General features: G+C 42.4%; 1 protein-coding gene and 1 long non-coding RNA gene across 3 annotated transcripts in view; both read right to left on the bottom strand.

Annotated features, from left to right (window-relative positions):
- The window catches only part of LOC127614931 (uncharacterized), a 276,974-nt gene that overhangs the window by 52,115 nt on the left and 204,719 nt on the right, over positions 1–20,140 (bottom strand). The window lies entirely within an intron of this gene.
- Positions 208–19,101, bottom strand: LOC127614917 (gamma-aminobutyric acid receptor subunit rho-1-like). Of its 2 annotated transcripts, XM_052086380.1 has the most exons (11): positions 18,683–19,101; positions 18,548–18,608; positions 12,733–12,783; positions 12,123–12,229; positions 10,553–10,620; positions 9,727–9,950; positions 8,998–9,080; positions 8,076–8,216; positions 7,510–7,662; positions 5,477–5,673; positions 208–2,487 (listed from the first exon to the last, which is right to left on the bottom strand). In XM_052086380.1, the coding sequence occupies exons 2-11, from the start codon at positions 18,592–18,594 to the stop codon at positions 2,185–2,187; spliced, it is 1,374 nt and encodes a 457-aa protein (XP_051942340.1). In that variant the 5' UTR covers positions 18,595–18,608; positions 18,683–19,101; the 3' UTR covers positions 208–2,184. The 2 variants fall into 2 exon arrangements, with proteins under 2 accessions (XP_051942340.1, XP_051942339.1); XM_052086379.1 differs by having other exon boundaries at positions 18,548–19,101.

Below are 20,140 nucleotides of genomic sequence, written 5' to 3'. Positions count from 1 at the left end.
GGGTTGCCTAAACTCAGCCAGGTCTAGTTTTATTGATTTGATTTATTTACTCGTAAAGCAGCAAAATGTGTTGTGAGTGTAAGTATCCAGGTAGGATGACAGCGGTCCTCCCAAGTCTCAACTCTCAACAGAGAAAACAAGTTGTCCTTGTATTAATCAAGAATAGTCATTTAATGATTAGGTACATTAGCCAGTGCTTTTTTCCCCCCAGTCACAAAGATGCAACACGGTAGCTTCAAAGCACTCATATGAAAGTCACACAAGAAAACATACATCATATTTCATGTGCTGATTGTCATGAGGAGGCTCGGTGTTGTCTAAGTGATTGGCAAGTGTGCAGAGATGATCCATTGTATCAGTGTTCTGGTTCAGGGGCAGGCAACCTCGGGTACGTGGGCCAAAAAAATACAACCCGCAAGACCAATTGATCTGACCTGCCATGAAAAAAACGAAAATAAAGTTACAAGCAGTGATGAATGGGGACTCACATTTTCATTGCTATACATCAAAATGATCATTAAACTTTGATGGTTAGCATGCCAGCCTCACAGTTGAGAGGTTGTGTGTTCGAATCTTGGCTCAGGGCCTCCTTTGTGGAGTTTGTTTTATTCCCATGCTTCCTCCAATATCAAAAATAAGCATGCAGACTCGATGTGTTTGTAGGTGTGAATGTGAGTGCAAATAATGGTTTGTTAATATGATGCCACGCAGTTGATTGACAACCAATCTAAGGTATGCCCTGACTCCAGCTCACCCTAAAGAGGACATATCCTTGGGGAAAAAAATGGATGGAGCCCAGCAATATGCCCAAAATGGCCAATTCCAAGTTTTGCTGCGGGTCCTTGAGACTTTTTCTTCTAACCTGCTAGGATAGACATGTCCACCCAATTTCTTGCTGATTGGTGTCATTTTGAACCACAAGAGATGAATTTCACCCAGGGATCAGTGAGATTTTTTTTTTGTGTGCTTGTTCTAGTGGCGCTCCAATTAATCGGCCACCCATTTCTGTGGAAAACTACGGAAGCAAACTATGGTTGTATATTTTCTGAACTGTGTATTTGAAATAATGTTGTTTTTGTATCATAAAGGGACGGAAATTTTGGATCGGTATCAGAATCAGCAGAATAAAAAACTTGATCTAAAAACCTTCAGATGCTGTTATGATAGAGCACCGCCAAATTTCACACATTTCATGTTGATCGGTGAAACTGATGTTCTCTTTTCCCCCCTACGTTTGAGAGGGCAGAACACAAGTGCTCATACTTGGATACTTATTTACTGAGGTTTAAAAAAGATGTGTCATTTGTTGTAAGAATGATAACATGGCAGGCAGTGATCCGCAGGCCCTTCAGATTTTTTCCAAGGTAGATTCTCGGTCGCTTTCAGATGTTGTTGTCATTCTCCACTCGTGTCGTAGGATAGCTTCTTTTATGTATTGGGCTGGCTCTGTTGCAACAAAAATGAAACATCAGAGACGATAACACAACAACAGTGTCTTTTAAATGATCATTCCTGTTGCCTCACACTCCAGGCATGACTGTGAGTTTCAGGCCTCAAAGCTGGGTATCCCAAGAATACATCAATTTTCACCAGCATAAACGCATTTATGAAAATAAATGCATAAATAAATAAATACATAAATAGATAGCGGGCATGTTGAGGCTCTCAAAAAGGCCATGAACTGTCTGCAGAATAACCAAGAGAGCAATTCGAAGAGAGTCTCCATGTCGCCTGGTGCTCGGGTCCAAATAAAACCTCAGAGCAATTGTGACCAAAGACCCCCCCCTCCCCCCAAAAAATTTAATACTCATAACATAGAACAAGAAACATATTTGTGCGGCGTTTGCATCTGTTCATTCCTGGCGGACTGAAAAAGTGCTGCTTTCACCTGTCATAGTAGGCGGTACATCAAGCGATAGCAAACGTCTTCCTGTGAATGCCACAACAGTGACAGCATGGCAGCACGCACATATGCCCACACCCACCCACCCGACACACACGCACACACACACACACACGCACACACACACACGCACACACACTTTGGAGCGGTTGTAAGAGGCTGCTGTTGAGAAGGCGATGATCCTCGTTCTCAGTGGCGTTTCCACCAAGTCCTCCACGGGCCACGAGTCAGTTCCTCTCAGTTTGGCGCGCCACGGCGCACGTTGCTCCCGTGCACACACCTTACGAGTAGATGGACCAGTAGATGACGTTGAAGAGGATGTAAGCTCCGGGAAAGACCACCCGCGAGTATTTGTCGATGGCGTGCGTGTCAATCCATATGTTCACGTAGCCCCTGGAGGGCTTCACCTGACCCGTCAGTTGCGGATCGTTTAGGGCCACCTGAGCCAGAATTCGATCCTGGCGCCCGCCGTTCTCCGGCATACTGTAGTTCCCCGTGGTGTTGATGTCCATGGCGCCGTATCCGGTGATTTGAGGGTCGATCATCATGTCGTCCGGGTTGCCGATGCCGCACGTGCAGGGCAGCTGGGCAAGTAAATGTGAAGAAAAAAAAATAAGCATGAGTATTCGTTTGTTTATCTTCTCCCAATAACCTATAAATAACTGGAGATATTTATTGGGCGATGTTTGCGCTGTAAATATTTCTCGGGGGTACGTGGGTGAGTTTGGCTCCATATGCTTGGCATTTGCTCCATGAAATATTGGAGCCTGGGTGAGCTCCAGGCCTGCGTTGCTTGGCCATGGCCTCGAGAGAGGCTTACACTGATGCAATTTCGAAAACAGTCACTGCAAATTAACATCATATTTTATGCATACACATGTGGTAATTTAGAATTCCGTTCACGTTGCTTATTGGCTGAATTATTTGACTTGTAATGTTGACTTTAATTAGTTTTAAAACGAGAGGAAGTCATGTAAAAAGGATGATTTCATATGGCTGACTCGAACTGTTGGCGTCAAGGAACAATTATTGAATACGTTGTCCCTTATCACGAGAAAGTGCATTCATTTACGGCCATAATTATTCATTCATTTTCCGAACCGCTTTTATCATCACTAGGGTTGCGGGGTGTGCTGGAGCCTATCCCAGCTGTCTTCGGGCAGTTGGCGGGCACACAGAAACGAACAAGCATTGGTGCTCACACCCATACCTAGGGACAAGTTGGAGTGTTCAATCAGCCTGCCATGCATGTTTTTGGAATGTGGGAGGAAACCGGAGGACCCGGAGAAAACCCACGCAAGCACTGGGAGAACATGCGAACTCCACACAGGGAGGTCGGAGCTGGAATCGAACCCGATACCTCTGCACTGTGAAGTCGACTTGCTAACCACTCGACTACCGGGTTGCCCGGCCATGATGAATATTTTTCATTTAATTATTTTATAATTATGGCAGAGAGGTGGTTCTGCTGCCGCTATTACTCCAACAAAAATTGAAGATTGCATTAGCGCAGGCTCGTGATCGACATATAGATTTCTGTACTAGCTTGGGTTATGTCGACGCCGTACGAATGGAACCTCAAAGTATAAAGTTAACAATTAATTGTCGAATGAGACTAAAACAAAATAAAATTACTTCCTGCTCAGATGCTAAAGACACCATGGACTGTACCGGGCGCTAAAAATCGGGTGAAATTCATCAATATAATTACTGTATATTAGAACAAATTCTTACTATTAATCCTTAATTTCAAGTCAAAAGGACAGAAAAGTCAATAGAAATTAATATAAATAATTAAATAAGGAAACAGGAACAAGGTAATTTAATTTGAAATTACCGTTCTGTCCGGACAGAGTGGTGCTGGCGTGTCACCTTCGTTGAATTAATTTTGAGTTGCCCAAATTAGTTGCTTTGTATTTATACATTTACGATGGTGGTCATGTCAATTTAAATGGGGCATGTCTTTTAAATCTAATTTTGTAAAAGTATTTCAAATTGAAGGGCAAATAGAAGGCTGCACGACTGGTTAACATATCCGCCTCACAGTGCAGAGGTGCAGCGTTTGATTCCGGCTGCGGCCTTCCTGTGTGGAGTTCGCATGTTCACCTCGTGCCTGCATGGGTTTTCTCTGGGTACTCAAATTTCCTCCCACATTCCAAAAACATGTGTGGCAGGTTGCTTGTCCCTAAGTGTGAGCATGAGCTCAAATAGTTGTGTGCCTTGCGATTGGCTGGCAACCAGTTCAGGGTGTGTCCCCCCCTCCGACTGCCCAGAGACAACTGGGATAGGCTTCAGCACTCCCCCCAACACTTGTCAGGTTAAGCGGATCAGAAAATGGATGGTTGGAAGGATGGAAGGCAAAAAGAATGAGTTGTGCAAAACACAAGTCATATTAAAGTGACTGTCTCACAGGTGTAAAATTTCGCCACGAAAGTAAGCAGATATGAAAACAAGCGACCATGCATTTCCTATCCCAGCTAACCAGTCGTGGCTCGGAAAGGGCCTGATCACACAAGCAAGCAACCATATCAAACATGGGATTTATCATTTTATTGATTTAAAAAAAAATATGATGAGGTTAAGCTTTCATCCATCCATGAAAAGAAGTCCCACCAATAATTGGCCATGGTCTCAAGAGAAGCTTCAAGTGATGCAATTTTTAACATATGTATTGCAAATTAACATACCAGATTATGTATTATTCTTTATTGCCTGTACCAATTTAGAGCCGTCTTTTAATATGACATATCCAACCAGTTTTAAAAAAACTAATTATGGTGCCTGGCTTCGTTAGGGTCATGGTTGAATTTAGTTTTTAGCATTGATTAGCACAATGCATTATGTCATCGGAAGCAAGCCTCACTCCACTTCCGTCACGTCATCAAAGAGTGAGTAGTTTTATTGTACTGCATCTTAATTTAATTTAGTGACATAACATGATGACTAAACATGTGTATGATGCAATATATGCAAAAGTTGCTTTAAAAAGCACAGCTATAAAAGGTGTTATGATGGTGACTGAGCCAGGAGTAGATTATTTCAATATTTTTCCCCTGGGGAAAATGTACTCACGACATTATATTAATCTTTCTTGCCTGTGCCAAGTATGTGACATGTAACATGGATTTTAGTTTGAATTTTCACCAGTCCGTGAGGCCATTTAAGATGGAAAATAAGACTAGAGATTTGAATTTGCGTCATCCAATCATCCATTATCCGTTTACTTTTTTTTATTAGTTTCGGTCTTTTGCACATCGTAGGAGAGGAAATCTTCCTCCAGGCAACAAGCAGTTTTTTTTAAACACTATGTGTTCTGCATATGGGGAAAAAAATGGATCTGAAAACGAAACAATTTAGTTCTTATTGGCTTTAATAAATCCCCCAGTGGGTACTCTGTTGTTTACCGAGGCCTTCAAAACAAATATTTTAATCTTCTTCGGGCAATTTGTTTGCCCAAGTGCAGTGCAGCACATAAACACCGCAGGTGACAATATGAAAGCGCATTTTTCAACATGCCCCAGGTTAAATGCTCCATTAATAATTTAAACGGCAAAAAAACCCAGCAACACTTACTCTCTCCCTGAGCTTCCTCTCTTTCCTTTCCTGCACGGTGGACAGGTAGTTGACGGCGGCGTACTCTATCACCGACAGGAAGACAAAAACAAAGCTGACCCACAGATAAATGTCCACCGCCTTGATATAGGACACCCGCGGCATGGAGGCGTTGACCCCGGTGATGATGGTGGACATGGTGAGCACAGTGGTGATCCCTGCCAAGAGAAACGCACACACACGCACACAAAAAAAAATACATCTCAGCTGGCTATAAGCCCGTATGAAATCAGACACAAAAACAGATCGCAATACTGAACGGCATGAGATGCGATTATTTGCGTGGTTGTGCTCCACAGCAAGGTCAGACTGCATGTAAGGATGTAGGACACAGTATGCCTGCAGCTGTCCTCTGTGGTGGGCCTCCGGCTTTAGATTGTCACATTAGGAAATAAACAGCTTTTTATTTGTGAGGCTGAAGGAGAAAAAACATGCATTAAAAATCAGGAAGGTTTTTTTTTAAAATTCATGACGCACATGAATAGGGAGTGTTGCCTTCTTTCCCAACTTGATTAAACGGCACAGATTGACCAATGTGAATGAATGTGAACAATTTCTTTCTTGACTGATCAGGTCTTGAAGTACCGGTAATTGGGACAACATAGAGTGCATGACTTGGCAGGCCATTTTTATTGATTGAGCCCAAACGAATTTGAAGAAAAACGACATAATGAGAGCCTTTCCGAACTTCCTCCGCTACTCCTCCGAGCAGCATTATTCTGCTTAGTAAGTCGGTGCCATGGAAACAGCAGTTTAGACCATTTCGGTTTGACCATCTCATTAAAAATAATCGTGTGGAGTCTAAAGTCAAATAACCCAAAGGTCAAATTTAGCCTAAATTATGTTTAGAACTGCATGAACACTGGAACCCGCCCCCCCCCACCCCACCCCAAAAAAACACCTAAAACAAATGAAATGTTACCGTGAGTTGTGACTTTAAGAAGAACCCAAGGTAATTCATACCCAATGTCAATGTTAAGAATGGACCCAAGAATAGACTCGTTGATTAACTGGAATGAATTGTTAATTAATTAACAATTAATGAATTGTTAAAATGGAGTACATGACTGGCTGCAACCAACATTTGATTCAGTCTCAACTAGTTTGCTGTCCAAAGAGGCACAACATGACATCAGCTATGGGAGCGTCCTTGCCATACATTTTAATTGCATCATTATTTAGGTACACTTTCCCCCTCTCTATTTCAGTGCAGTTTGGGAATTTTGGTGCATAACGCTGTCGTGTCAAACAAAAACATGAAATATGATTTTTAGGGAACAACAAAACCTCTCCCTCATTTTTTGATGAACATGTGGGCCTATTACGCTACAGTCATTAGGAGGGTACTTGGAGGGTATTTTTTAAAGCGGTAGCCTACTTGTGAACCACTGTTCTAGAGGAAGCATTGATTTAAAACCTGAACAAATGGGAAAGGAAATGAAAACACAGTTTTCCAAACAGTTTTCAGATTTTGCAAAGTCAACATTCAAAACAATGTGAAGCAAATGAGTCAACTAATACATGGCTAATCCCGTTTGCTTCATGGCAGTTCTTTTTTTTTTGTTTTGTTAGCTTGACAACGTGCCACGTTTCAGGAATTGAGTGTACGCATTGCAATTTTTCTCATGATGTCATGTCACTGTCGGGATCTCATCACATTTGAATAATTGGATTTTAGGAGTAAATTAGTTTTGGTATCTGCAGATTGCTATGATATAGTTTGATGTCCCGTATTCATCTGCCCAATCGTCAAGCATACATTTTCATTCTTTCATTTCCCTTGAATGAAAGCATCTCGTGCCAATTTCTACGGAATTCAGTCTCGAACTAATCCAGGCTACGGAGGAGCCCCGTTGGATGGGCTTTCTTTAAAAGCCTTCCTTTGTGAACATTAAAGCTGCATTACTCCAAAACCGGAAAGGGCTGATCTCTGGAGTAGACTGAAAGGAGGGTGTGTGTGTGTGTGGGGGGGGGGGGGGGGGGAGAGTTCTTACCTAAGGGGACTCTAGCAGGTACGGCCCTGCGGTCGATCCAGAAGGACACCCAAGACAACATGACCATGAGCGTAGCGGGGAAGTAGGTCTGCAGCAGGAAGAAGAAGATGTGGCGCCGCAGGGTGAAGTGGATGTACAAGCGGTTGTACCAGCCTGGGGAGAACAAACACACACACACACACAGAGTGATGTGTACATGCAGTTGATTGGACGTGAAACCACTTCAAGGAAAAGGTTCATGCTATTTCTGGCAAGGGAAGATAGCGCGCAAAATCCTTTTAACACTTCAGAGGCTCTTGCAAGCAGGGAAGAGATGGGCGCTCGGAAAACCGCTGCAGGGCCTTCAAAGCGCCGCACAAGTTGTTCGAAGTCATTTGATACATTGGATGTCAGTGTGAAATTTAAATACTAGCGCGGTATAGCGCAAGGAGCACAGTTTACATCGAGCTGGAATTTGCCTTCGGAGTTTCTCCCACACTGATCCGCAGTGTGGGAGAGCCTCTGAAAGCTAAACGAGTAGAATTGGAATCTCGTGTGGATGCTGGCGTTTGGAAGGAGGAGATTACCTGTGCTGCTGTAGAAAGCCAGCTTGGTGGTGGTGTGAAATTTCTGGATGAGGAACTGGGAAAGGGATATTCTGTCGTCCGTGTTCAGGGATTCGTTGCCTTTCTTCCAGTAAAGCATCAAGTCGTCGTCCGTGTACGCATCTGTGAGAACGGGGAACAAACTAAACCATGACAATCGCCGGCCCCCCGCCCGCCCTGAACTTGAACAAAGTGGTTCAAAGTTGGTTCAAAGTTCAATGATTACTATTCTCAACATAAATGTATATCAGGCATTTATTCTAATCTAGGCCTTTACAATAGTTGATCTGTCATTTATTTGGTTGATTAATTCATGAATCGGATGAAAAACATCTCTAAATATAGCACAGGGGTTCCTCGATGTTCAATCCATTTCTGTTTCTACCCGGGTGACGTAAGATGGAAATCGGGAAAGCGTCATAGCCCATCACTAACCGACAACATTAGTCAAACAGTCATATGAAAAACGGTAAGTAATGCGCGAACTGATTGTTCCTCACCGTGCCACGCCCACCGTATTTACATGCCGCTGTGCAAATGAGTTCATTGCATGCACTCTTGCTCACCTCCAAAATGTTACACGTCACAACTGTTGTAAAGTGTATTTATCATAAGATAATTATTCTGGTAGACTCCGATTCTAATTTTCGAGGACTATGATGGAAATCGTTGAATTTGCCCAAATGGGCCACGCTGAGTTAACTGAGTTTAAAACACCCAACTCCAGTGTTCATTTAGGTCAAACTATATATCGCGCGCTGCATCTGGTTGTATCAGATGTTGCAGAACACAAGATAAAAAGGAGGTGTGCTTGTTTGTTTGTTTTTCTTTTCATGTGGGCATCGCTCTTGGGAGGCTTTTGTCAAGATATGAAAGATGCAGTGATGAATCAGAATCCACTCACAGCTTTCTATCTCCAAAGAGCACGTCTGGGTATCCAGAGGGAAGCGGCTGAGGTCCATGTTGCACATGGCGGTGACCGTGACCCTAATTTACAAGACACAAACAGGGCATGTACGGGCACACAGGCGCGCGCGCACACACACACGCACACGCACGGTGAGGTGCCTTGCAACCAGAGCACAATGGCTGCTATTATTCCTTCACTGAACATTTCACAAATCGTTTCATATTGTTCTGGGATGAATTGAAGACAATATCACATTTTTATTGTCCTGTGATTACAGTTATTGTATATTATATCAAGACAGATCCCAGTTGTTTGTTCTGTTTAAATGCTGTACTGTAGTCTGCATAAACAATTCAATTTTATCCACACTGTGTTTCAGGGAACAGCTTTTTTTTTCTTTTCTTTTTTCTGACCATTCTTTCACTTTCACACAACAACCCATGAATAATTCAATTTCTTTGTCCAGGAAAATTGTTCTGTGAAATGAAAAAATGTAGTGTATAGTCCTGACCCCTTTCGACCAACCTTTGACATTATATCTTCAATGTTTACCACGTTGATTCGGCCACCTAGAAATACACTGCCTCATCCTGACATGTTTTTTCAAAGCATTGTTACTAATAAGGTAGGCAATAAGCTTCAGTGTGATATCTTGCAAACCACAACTCAGACAAAAAAAAAAAAAAAAGATTGAATGAAATGTTTCCCCTCTGTTGTGTTTACCTGAGGCTGTAGAGGACGTTGCCATCAGGATAAACTCTTAGCATGACATTGTCGGTGGTGGTGTCATGGATGAAGGAGCGCTTAGAGTGCACGAAGAACATGTCCGGGACCCAAATCTTCTTCACCAGGCGACTGTCAAAGGTCATGCTCTGGTTGTTAGTGCTGGGGAAGGACAGCCTCTCGTCCTTCCAGTAGTGACGCAGATATAGTGTCATGGTGAAGTCCTAAAGGGAAGAAATATATTTTATTACCCGTTAGCCATATCATTATCACGGTGGAGGGGTTCGTGTGATTGTAGGAGCTAAGTCTTTATGCCTCTGGCCGGGTCACCGGGCAAAGCATGGCTCAAAGACCCCTTATGATGAATACAAATATCGGGCTTGGTTTGTTTCACCCAGACACGAGTTACCAGGGGCCCCCTGTGGAGCCAGGTCTGGAGGTGGGACTCATTCTGGTTCTTGTGTGGGGCTGTCATAGGCGACACATCTCTACAATATTGTGTGGACATCGGGGATGGTGTCTCTAGATTGGCAGACTGGTGTGGTGGTCCCCCTTAAAAGCAGGGACTGGGGTGTGTGTTTGGTACGGTCTCCTTAGGGGTGCTGGAGAGGAGGGTCCGTCAGGAAGATGAATCTCGGATCCAGGGAGGAACAAGGTGGTTTTTGTCTGCACCATAGAACAGCGGCCCAGTTCTCCACCCTCGGCATGGCGTTCGCCCAACTAGACTATATGTGTTGCTAAAGCTGCTACCCCGTCACCCAAACTGGACAAGTGGAAGAAAATAGATAATGGATGGATTGATGAATGCTATTGTTTAGTTTCTCACCATATCCACTTCAGAGATGGTGTCCAAACTTTCCACTTGAACATCTACTCCGACTGGAATGGGAGGCCCTGAAATACAGTCATACTAAGTTCACACCAAATGCTTTCACCGTCAGTTTTTTTTTTTAAATCAAAAGTCACTCATAAACAATATATTTAGTTTCAACATTCAACCCTGCAAATCAGTCTGGCTGGGATTCTACAGTCCATATGACCTATTTCTGCTTTGCGACTTTGCGATAAGTGCACGAACACAATGAGGTCGCAATAAAGGATCAAAGTTGATGCAGCGGCAGGATGAATCCAGCTCGTGCTTGTTCTTTCATAGACGTGCAGTCAAAGTGTGATGCGGGAAAATATTTGTTTAGTGATGCTCATGTGATGTGAGTCACGGTTTGTCTCATCGGCAGCAATGAAAGAACAGTTTATGTTCAAGACATACAGTTCAAAATAAGAGAGAGTTGCATGAAAAATCAGAATCAGAATCAGAATCAGAATCATCTTTATTGGCCAAGTATGTAGAACACACAAGGAATTTGTCTCCGGTATAATTTCCGGTATTTGCTCTGCTTTGAATATATTATACGGGGACAAAGATTTTGGGTGCGAGCCTGAGCTCTGGCGTTCCTGGTCTCGTTTTTTGTAATATATTGTATTTCACTCACAAAAATGTGACTTTTACTTTGCAGTGACTTACATGTTTTTTTTTTTTCTTCTTCATGATATACGGTCATTTTTTACTGTTGCAATTTAAAATCCGTTGTGAATTATAGATATCGTATACGGTATATATCACATACTGTATATGTATATTCCAGTGTCAATTAAAATTATCCACTGTTTGTTGGATCTCAATAATGTGATGCGTAGTGAGTGTATATTCGCATAAGCTTGCATGTGTTTATTGCACAAATACATTTCAGCCCACAATTCTTCAAATCCCCTTATACCATACCGAGTGAGTGGTAGAAGACAGGCGACAGCTAAATGAGCTCAGCTATGACTGTCATAGCACAACTTGCTTTGATAACCAAAGACTGAGAGCTCAGCTTACAGAACAATTTGGCCCAAACAAGTGACAGAACAACGCTCATATGGCTGCAAAAGCAAACAAATATCCATCCATCCATTTTCTGAACCGCTTAATCCTCACTAGGGTCGCGGGGGGTGCTGGAGCCTATCCCAGCCGTCTTCGGGCAGCAGGCGGGGGACACCCTGGATCAGTTGCCAGCCAATCGCAGGGCACACAGAGACGAACAACCATCCACGCTCACACTCGCACCTAGGGACAATTTAGAGTGTTCAATCAGCCTGCCACGCATGTTTTTGGAATGTGGGAGGAAACCGGAGCACCCGGAGAAAACCCACGCAGGCCCGGGGAGAACATGCAAACTCCACACAGGGAGGCCGGAGCTGGAATCGAACCCGGTCCCTCTGCACTGTGAAGCCGTCGTGCTAACCACTGGACTACCGGGCCGCCGCAAACAAATATATCTATATATAATTTATTTATGTATTTTTTTTTGCACAACCCACACATAAAAGTCATTAACACAAAACTCTTGGCTGACCTCCAAACGCCGGCCTCATGGTGAAATCGTGGTCATCTATTCTGAGAAGCTGCTCCGATTTTGTCATCAGAGATTTTGTCATGTCAGGGCTTCTCTTGTAGATTGGGCTGCAGAAATAAAAACAATTAAAGTAGACATGGGCCATTTAACTAAATTTCCGCGATTCACTGTGAAGGGAATAAACGAAATGATTTTTGTTATGTGCTTGCTATTACTTTTAACGTGATGGGATAATTTCTAAATGCTCTGAACTCCTTGATGAGCACCAGCTCATCTTGGCCTTTATCTTTGTCATCAGCTTTGTATCACGCTGATTTTTTCCTAATTATACTCTCCAAAAAATACCATGGAATACAAACGAATAACGTTATGCCATACGGGGAGTCTGCATCGTTATTATCATGCTGTTCTTCTTTAAAGAGTCAGCACTCCTATCTTTCGATTTTGACAAGTCAATCAATTTCACACAATCAATAGAATGCAGCATTGAATCGAATCCCAGTGTTTACAATTAGCACTACAAAGAGAAGATATGGAATAAAAATAGAATGCCTCCACACAAAAAACAAACAAACAAACAAACAAACAAACAAACAAACAAAAAACTCACCCTCCTGTTTTGTGACCTGAACCTCCATCCATTCTTGTTTCCCTTCGGGACCTGATCATTGACAGAAAGTAAATACATTTTAGAGTGGTTGTGGTTGGCAAGTTTGCCTCACAGTCAAAAGAATCTCAATGCATATTGTAAAAATGAATTCCCAGAACATTAACAAATAGAAATTATGTGCTACCATATTTCGGAATTTGGCAGTTTGTGCTGCCTCTCAATGTACATTCCGGCAGAATGAGGGCGTTTTCTTTTAAATTCCCGTGGCACACTTGACAATTTGCTAACAGAAAATAGACTCGATTTTAGACCAACGTGATTTAGGTCAATTTGACCAAAGTAAGGCAGACAAATTCTACACTCCGCTGATACAGTGCGTGTGTTGGATGTCATCGTTGTCCTTGAATACATGAAGTTAAATGAACTCGAACTGAATGCTCTGAATTATTGCAGATTCATTGAATAACCCATTATTATCATCTTTTTTATAACTATTAAAACATCCTCAAAGGCACGGACGGATATGAATGACCGGGGTGTAATACGCTGCCCACTTCGCAGCGGTGATCTGTGATTGCCCTGACCAATTCTTTAGACCACCCACCTGTGGGAGGTCTATTTGCAGTCCCGTATAAATGTACTTTGCACGCTTCAATCTCCTACATGGACTCCAGTGAGTTTATTTCATCTTCCAGAAGGTCTAAGACTGTGTGTCCCTCTCATGCGCTGACTTTTCAAGGAATGAATGGAGTCCCATAGCGAGACACCATTCACAGATCTGTCAAGGGAGCCTTCTCCCCCTCCGCATCTTGCGCTCTCATTTGATCATGTTGGGAAGTGGTGACGGTCAGGACAATCAGTATTTTGAGCAGCTACACAGAGTGCAGACTAGTGCATGAGCAGGCGACTTTGCTTATCTTCAAAATAACTGGTCAGCATTCAAAGATGCGTACAGTTACTTACATTTTTGCCCTGTTAGATGTCAAATCCCCATTACAAAGTAAGACATCTTTGTTCACTCCCACAACAGCGCAAACGCCCCTTCCTCACTGTGCTCGTATATGAAAATACCAAAAGAAAGAAAACCCTACTCATGCGCATATTTAGACTGCGCTTTGCGCTAGATTTGGGCGGGGCTCGAAAATAGACACCTTAGTGCAAATGAAATGTCAGGAAAAGTCCACAAGAGTAGCTATTAATCAGAGGTACTTTAAAATGGTGAGTGTCGTGTGCTGACCTTAATTTAACATGAGCTTGAATGTGACTGTTTAGTTCTCTACAGAGCCACGTCCTAGTTATAAGGGTGTGCACATTTGCACAACCACAATATTTCAGTCGTTCTTACTAACCCTCTGGAAAAGATCAAAGCTTTCTTTTTTTTCCACATGTGTTGTTCACCGGTAACATTTGTGATGAAAAAAGGTTTTTAAAATAATTTGCCTTGGTCAATTATTTTTATATCACAATAACTTGACATTTCAACAGGGTGTGTAGACTTTTATATCCACTATATGTATGGACTATAAACAATGCATAGGCTTACAAGAAGACACATTTGACCATTTGCTCTTCTGTCAAGATCTCTCGTGTCCCAGCATCAATCACACATAGGCCAAAAGGGCATCATTTCCTCATGGCGTCCAAGTTGAGTGATGTTACTCTTCCAGGGGCGTGCCGTCAGTATACGTTCATGGCTTAGTCGGCTTTCGTCATGCCACATGCGGCACGAGAGCGAGAGAGAAAAGATGAATTCCAAACCCTCTAAAATGGATTAATGGAGTCCAGCGTGTTGTGACAGACGGAGACAAATCCCTCTGACAAGCACAGACGAACATAAAGACGACAGCACAGAAGCAGGAGCAAAGAAAGAAAAGGAGAAGGGAGGGAGTGGGGGATGGGGGAGAAAATAAGGGCAAATCATGGGCGCCGGCTGCACCGATGGCCGATGGGTGCTACTCGTCTGCTTGCATCCAACAGCTGGTTCCTAATCCTCTTGGCAGAAATGACGCTCCAATCCCCTTTCGGACTGTCATCAGAACACAACCGACTGGCTGTCTGCACTCCGCTTTACCTCGCAGCACTTTCCCCTGTGTGCTGCAGCCTCGGGGGAGCCCTAATCGTAGCCCTACTCAATTAAACTACAACAGTCAATTTGAATCTCACAAGTGAACATCATGGACGATTAATCTAAGAAACATTAAACACACTCATAACACGCAGCAGCAGCAGTGTGTTTGGGTAATTTCACACTTCTGGGAGGGTGCATTATGCGACGAGAAATGAGAGATAATTCCCAGCATGGAGAGGATTGTGCACAGTATGTAACCTTAGAAGCGGGTATAAGAGTAAGTCAAAAACCTCGTGTGACTTCAGCTCTCAGGGAGCATAAACCCCACAAGTGTTTTTTTGTTTTTTTTAAATTACATTTTGTGCCCTTCCAAGACACGACATCGGAGGAAACTGGCGGGAGGTAAAACGTGACGATGATCAGAGAAGATGCATTACACATATCTCCGTCCAGACTGCTCACTCAAACATTCCAAAATCAAGATTGAAATATGATGTATTAGCCTACTGACCAAGGTGATTCATTTGTTTTGTGACCAAGCTCGTAACTCAAATTACTTGTGTCAAAGAGAATGTAAAGAAGTAAACTGATACCGTAACGTGTAAATACTCTTGGTACTGTTTTGTTAGTGCATAGGTGTCAAACTCAGGTCCTGGAGGGCCGCTGCCCTGCATGTTTTCCAAGTCTCAGACATCAATGTTGAAAATGTAGGTAATATAAGAATGAGTTAAGGCACATACGCAACACACCAACACATAAGTGTCAAACTCAGGTCCTGGAGGGCCGCTGCCCTGCATGTTTTCCAAGTCATGGAAAACACGGCCCTCCAGGACCTGAGTTTGACACTTATGTGTTGGTGTGTTGCGTATGTGCCTTAACTCATTCTTATATTACCTACATTTTCAACATTGATTATTATGTTCACCTACAAACACTGGTCAATAAATATTTACTTTTTTTTTAATCGCAGTTTCAAGTAAAGTTTTCCAGATGAATATTTTGCACTGATTCCAAATAATAATAATAATAATAATACATCACATTTGTAAGCGCCTTTCACAACACTCAAGGACACCTTACAGCCAAGACCAATAGTAAAACACAGATAAAATAATAAATAAAGAAAGAAAGATTTAACTGTCCTCTTTCTTTTTATGGCTTATAATTCTTATTATATTTTCATAATGGCAATCCTACTCCTATTGCTATTACGACTACTACTATTATTAATAATAATAAATTAAGTATAAGTAATATGTTATCTATATGAATTAAGGGTTAGGTTATGCATCATGCAACAGGTGAAATTTCTTTCTGAAATGCCATAGCTATAAATTACAATGCATAGTAAAATCTGCATTGCGCCTTTGGAGGTTAATCTCAAAAGTAATAATTGAAAATATCCCAAAAACATAATGCGTAAAAAAAGGATGTATTTGGTTTATTAGTGTGTGTGTGTGTGCGTGTGTGTGTGTGTGTGTGTGTGTGTGTGTGTGTGTGTGTGTGTGTGTGTGTGTGTGTGTGTTTTAATCTGCGGAAAAAAATCATTTTGGGACAGATAAAACCATCTCTGATTAAAATTTACTGATGACCAGTGTAAAAGCAACAATAAATCCACACCAATAAAAACGAAAGAAGTTACACTGGAGAGTCTTTTTTTTTAAGTCTTTACATTAAAGGAGCTGACCCTCCCAAGCAAATACAGTAATCTCAAAAAGGCATTTAAATTATTGCTGTTACAGTTAATAAAGGCCCCATGATGACAACAACTAGACCCAGGAAGAGATTGACTCATTTCCAATTTCATGTTAAAAAAATAATAATAATAAAGAAATAAGGGTTGAGCTGCTGACTGAACCACAGAAAAGATGACTCCAGATTTGAGAAGAAAACAACACAGGCGCCCGCAGGGATTACGGCTTTCAATCACGTTTGCATCCATGACCGTGCTCCTCGTTCTACTTGACAACCACAAATCAGCCGTGAGATGATTAGCGACAAAATGGTGCACACTGGCAGAGTCGCAGCCCAAATGACCTGAGGCTCGTTCATTCCGGCTGATGATGCTTAGCTGTTTCATGTCTCCACTGATCTCTGAAACAACATCTGGACAAATGATAGTGTATCTAAAGGCAGTAGGATTATGTGATATGTTGGGCTTTGCTGTCGCTAAACTTGGCATTTATGAGAGTCTTATCATCTTCAACAGAAATCGTGCAATCAGAAGTTCATTGCAGCCACAGGCTACGACTCAACCGATACCGTATTGGATGAGAAAACTGATTGTAAATGTGAAACGATGGGAACTTGTGTCTGCAAGTGCAGTTCTTCTTGGTTTTAGCTATCAAAGGAGTCCAGTTCTATACTCATTGCACATCTTTTAATTTATGATTATGACTCACAATTATTTTTTCATGAAGTTGTAAATTTATGATGAAAGCGAATCTTTAATCTATATTCATTCATTCATTCATTCATCTTCCGAGCCGCTTGATCCTCACTAGGGTCGCGGGGGGTGCTGGAGCCTATCCCAGCTGTCTTCGGGCAGTAGGCGGGGGACACCCTGAATTGGTTGCCAGCCAATCACAGGGCATCTTTAATCTATATCTCCACTCAAAAACAAATGTCGCCGTCAACCTAATGGATGCATAGTTAAAGTTTGGAAACAATTCAATTAATGTATTAGTCTGGCTCAGGGATGGGTACTTTTTGTTCCCTGTTGGGAGCCATTCGAGTTCAGTCTTCTGAGGGCCACACTACATTGATGAATGAATAAAAATGATGCCATCATCAAAAAAAAGAAGCTTCTCATCATAAATTTGAACATTTGTTGTTGTTTTTATAACACTTCCTGTGGTATTTATTTTGGAATTTGAATGGCAGACTGTATGTGGTCAATGAGCACAATTTCCGTTTTGCCAGCCCTCATCTGCTTTTGCTAACTACTTTAATGAATTAATCGGGAGGCACTCTCAGTGTATGTATGCCCTGCTATTGGGTGGTGACCCATCCGGGATGTAACCCACCTTTTGCCCAAAATCAGCTGGGATAAGATCCAGCTACGCTGCAACCTCAATGAGGACACACGTGATAAAGAAAATGGACGGATGGATTGATTCATTTTGGAGTCACTTTTCAGGAAATATACAATGAAAAAAAATGGCGTGGAATGTGCTCTATTTTATTCTGTCAAGTTGCTGCACACAATAGAATGATCTGGATTTAGACGCTTTTTTTTTAGTGGATGAATAGTCCACTTAAAAAAAAAAAATCTGTATCCAGATGATTTAAACGACTTGACAAAATAAAATTGAGTAAACGCAACACACCATTTTTTTCAGCGTACGTCACAAAGAATTATTTCTGACTAGCCTTTTCCATCATTTAATAATCGACTCTAAACACTTATTAAAACCAATGGGTAATAAATATACGTTTTAATTGCAGAAATGGTGAGCAAGACCTAAACCCTGGGTGAGGAAAGGTTGTCTGGAGCGGTTGTGGGGCAAAACAACTCGTCAGCGGTTCATAAATAGATGTAGGGATTTAGGTCTCCCTTGCGCTCCAATCTGTTGTATGGAAAAAAAAAAAATCCCAAAAGGGAGGGGCGAGGTAGCACACAGGTGACACAGGAAACGCTGGCCCACATCCTGTCAATCCAACCTGATGAACTCCTTTTCAAGCATACACAGCACAAGCGACTGAAGCAACAAGCGCGCACGTTCATTGCTTTGCCCCCGTTTGTACCTGCTTTGTTTAAAGGTCTCCAGTTTGTGACCCCGCGACCGAGCCATCTTCCCGGCGGCGCCTGCCAGGCAGGCACAGATGAAGAACACAAGCGCAGTATCCACCCGCATGGCTCACATTCCCCGGAGGACGGACCTTTTTCTCTCTCTGTTTCCTGTCAGTCAGAACGTGCTCCTTTCTTGGGCTCCAACTACTTCCTCAGGCACTCCCTCATCCAGCATCTAAGCTCCTACTTTGAAAGAAAAGAAAAAAAAGCAGCAAGCAAAGCAAAGCTACACTGGTTTATTCTACGGCCCGGGTGGAAAACATCCTACGTCCTCCGGTGCTTAATCTCCACAGTGGGAAAAGCAATTTTGACTAAACCCATAAATCCTTGAGCGTCAGATGGTGCAGATTTGATCCCTGCAGCGAGCGGAGGATGTGCCTGCCTCTCTGCTGCACTCACTGATGTGTGCTCTCTGGGCGGTGCAATGTAGAGTTACTTTGTCCCGCCCAGAAGCACCAATTCCCACAATGATGCAGCGTGCTCATTTGTAAGGTCAATGCTTTGGAGATGCAGAGTCACGGAGGCTGGAATGGAGGAGGTGGATGAAGGCGTGGTGGAGGGCAGGCCTGAGGTGGATGTGAAAGGCGATTTAACTCCTTGTGGACCTGTCGTCACAAAAATCCATCAATCCGTTATCTATGCCATTTATATCCACATGAGAGTCACAGGTAAACTGGAGCCTATCCCAGCTGACTTTGGGAAAGAGGAGGAGGACACCCTGGACTGGTCTCCAGCCAACCAATCACAGAGCAGAAGAGACAAATATTTTTTTCACCCTCACACTCACCCCAAAGGACAATTAAGTAGTCTTCAATTAACTTGCTAAGCATGGAGAGAACATACAATCTTGACACAGAAAAAAGCCCAGCGTCAAACCCTCAACCTCAGAACGGAGGTGGACGTGCTCACCACTCGATCACCATGTCGGCCCATATGCAATGCAACAACAAAGCATGTTGTGCCAGAAAAACAACAATGCAGCTGAATGCCATATATGTTTTTGTCATAATTGCATACCGGTGGGTTATTTTCATTCCACAAAGTTTAAAGTCAAAGCAACAGCAGGCGAGGAATAAATTCACATGAATAAAATTAGAATGTTGTGAAATAAAGTTGTAATATTTCTAGTCATAGATAATTAAGTTGTATTTTTGAGGGGAAAAAATACAGAAAAATATTGAGAAATGGCCTTTTTTTTGTAAAGAAAAAGACCTAACGTTATAAATTATAATGCTACAGTATGTGTTATGGAAAAGGTTGTGTTGCAAGAAAGAAATTAGATTTTTACCCCAAAAAAGAATGCTGTTGTCATGAGTAAAAACTAGTATTATTATGATAAGAACACGGTCATTATCTTACAAGCGGGACCAGACCTCCTATGAGGCAAAACATGCAATTGCTTTGGGCCGCAAGATTCCCAATACAACCCCCCACTGTCTCATAAAAACTGATTAGTAACATTTTCTTCCATTTAAAGTAATTGTTGATTTAGTTTTAGGTTGGGCAGCACAGTGGTAGACTGGTTAGCACCTCCGCCTCACCGTGCA

The sequence above is a fragment of the Hippocampus zosterae genome, chromosome 14 (assembly GCF_025434085.1).
Source record: "Hippocampus zosterae strain Florida chromosome 14, ASM2543408v3, whole genome shotgun sequence".
Lineage (NCBI taxonomy): Eukaryota > Metazoa > Chordata > Actinopteri > Syngnathiformes > Syngnathidae > Hippocampus > Hippocampus zosterae.
The sequence above is the reverse complement of the archived record's forward strand: the minus strand, read 5'-3'. Positions and strand labels throughout refer to the sequence as shown.

Bases quoted from the DNA above. Each gene is read 5' to 3' on its own strand.
- LOC127614917 (XM_052086379.1), bottom strand. From the start codon at position 18,657: ATGCGGGTGGATACTGCGCTTGTGTTCTTCATCTGTGCCTGCCTGGCA. The intron at 12,784-18,547 runs GTACAAACGGGG...GTCAATGATCAG, and splicing joins GAGACCTTTAAACAAAGCAG to GTCCCGAAGGGAAACAAGAA. The intron at 5,674-7,509 runs GTAAGAACTCTC...TTCTCTTGGCAG, and splicing joins ACCTGCTAGAGTCCCCTTAG to GGATCACCACTGTGCTCACC.